This window comes from Fulmarus glacialis, unplaced genomic scaffold (assembly GCF_000690835.1).
Source record: "Fulmarus glacialis isolate BGI_N327 unplaced genomic scaffold, ASM69083v1 scaffold12003, whole genome shotgun sequence".
Classification (NCBI taxonomy): Eukaryota; Metazoa; Chordata; class Aves; order Procellariiformes; family Procellariidae; genus Fulmarus; species Fulmarus glacialis.
Window position 1 is genome coordinate 36,408 of NW_009203607.1, and position 2,274 is coordinate 38,681.

Below are 2,274 nucleotides of genomic sequence, written 5' to 3' on the forward strand. Positions count from 1 at the left end.
TAAATAATGCTTCCAGATGGAGACAAGATAAGATATACCAAGTATAGGGCACTAGCAGATCCTAAGAACAGTCTGGAAGAGGAGAACCTTGAAACTGAGACAAATCATCTGAATCAAATTCATCTGAATTCAAATGAGACCCACGGTACAAACAGTGAAAATAAGAAGCTTGTCCAGATCAGCAGACCAAGAAACGGGTATTCCTTACAGCTTTTTGGACAGATTTCAGACATACAATGTGAGAATGCAAGAAACTAGAATATATATATATACACACGTGCAGAGGTGGACAAAGAGTATGGCTCATATTTTTTAAGTACAGAAAGAAAATATTTCAAAGGCTTAAGCAAGAGTTTGTGGATGGGTATCTGAGAGCAGCCATTCAAGAGAAAGATGAACAAATGGGTGAGCAGAGAGAAGTGCTACAAATCTGGCACAAAACTATAAAAGGCTCAAGGGGAAAAAACCACCAAGGACACAAAAGAGATCTTGGGATTGACAAATGAAATTCCTTCACTGTTAGAGAAGAATTCTAGGAGTAGTAAGTAAAAGATGTGAGTGCGGAGGTCCAAGGAGAAAACTAAAGACAACACAGCCAAAGAGGAAGTTAAAACATCCCTTGACCTCTTAATTTTAGAATAGGGAATACAACAGCATGGCAATAATAGCTCTTTCCTCTTTTATATGGGAAGAAACTGATGACAAATAAAGACAGGGTCAAGAAGAGACATCCACAACTTAGAAAGGAAGATGCACAATAATGCCTCACTTCTGTAGTAGAAAATGTAAACAGTGACAGAGGAAGCTGAAGAGAGAAAGAAAATGTTCATTTGTTCTTATTACACTCTCTCTCATTCTCCAAAACCACCCCCCCGCCTCAAAAGAACAACCCCAAACCAAAACAAAAACCCCACACCATCTCTGAATATCCTGAACTTGCTTAAAGGCAACAGAAGAACTGTCAAGAGGACGACTGGCAGGCATAACCAGCAACTGCAATCAGCAATTTCTTTCTGCAGTGGCCCAGAGTCTACCCTTACTAACAGCAACATTAGTTTTAGCCATTTTATGTTTCTTTTCTTTTTAAAATAAAAGAAGGTCTCAGCACTTCTTACCTCCTAAACCAGGGTGTAAACCTTGTGGACCTTGGTTTTGCTGCTGCATCACCATGAAGTTGGGGGGTACATTCCCCTGTTGCACCATAGGATTACGACTAGGAGAACTGACAGGCTGCTGAAATCCCTGGGGAAGCGTGCTACTCTGGGGAGGCCTTGGTCCCATCTGCTGCTGCGTCTGGTTAACTGTTGGAGATGATGCAGGAGATCCCTGCTGGAAGGAGGAGGGAGAGGAAGCAGGAGACTTGTTGGTCAGGTGGGGTTGTTGTAGTGGCGTAGGAACCCGTGAGGGCCCTCCCTGAAGACTTTTCATTTGAGGAGCAGTGAACTGGCCAGGATTGCTCATTTGGGGAAAGTTTGAGTGAGCCTGGGAAGCTTGCTGGCTTCCAAAAGGATATGGAGGTGGAGGATGAGTAGGAGTTTGTACTGTTGCTAGAGACGGTCTTGCTTGAAGTTGTTGCTGCATTTGTCCAGGCAACGGGGCCTTTTTCCAACCCTGGTTTACTGTCAATGTACCCAATGCTCCCTGGGTTGGAGGAGGCTGAAGTGCTCCAGAAGGAAGCTGGTTCCAGCCAGGGGGAACTGGAACCTGTGCTGGTGAAGTAAATGAAGGTCGAATACCCTGCTGTGGCTGCTGATGTGGCTGGGGAGGACGTGTCTGCAACTGCGTCTGCTGCTGTAGCTGCTGAAAGTTGGCTGAGTTCATCTGCCTGTTTACAGGAACTGACTGCATTGAATGGAGCTGGGGAGCTAAAGATCCAGATGGATGATTTTGCTGCTGGATATTTAGCCCAGATAAGAGTGGGTCCATTGCATCTATTAAAATAGCAAAGAAAAGTAAAAAAAAAAAAAAAAAAATAACCTACTGTAGACAAAACCCACCCCAAAACAAGAAAGGGTAAATTGCTTGCTTGCATTTGCTTATTCTGCATAAAAATCCATGCTCCAGTGTTCCAATTTCTCCAACAGACAGAACAGGCAATGCTCTAAAAGCTTTCAAATGTTTGGGAATCCTGAGAAGCCAGGTTTTATCAATTTATAATCTCTACAGTAAAACACTATCGCTCCACAGCACTTGTTTCTACAGACTAATGTAAGCCTTCTGAACACTTAGAATCATAGAATGACAAAATATCTCGAGTTGGAAGAGACCCATAAG

The 2,274-nt window shown here is 43.2% G+C and overlaps 1 protein-coding gene across 1 annotated transcript in view; it reads right to left on the reverse strand.

The window, feature by feature from the left end:
• Nucleotides 1–1,926, reverse strand: part of LOC104074547 (nuclear receptor coactivator 6-like) — a 26,716-nt gene extending 24,790 nt beyond the window's left edge. Inside the window, exon 1 of the mRNA XM_009574701.1 lies at nt 1,109–1,926. Within this exon, the coding sequence (XP_009572996.1) occupies nt 1,109–1,926 (818 nt within the window). The remainder of the gene's footprint in view (nt 1–1,108) is intronic.
• Nucleotides 1,927–2,274: the final 348 nt, after the last annotated feature.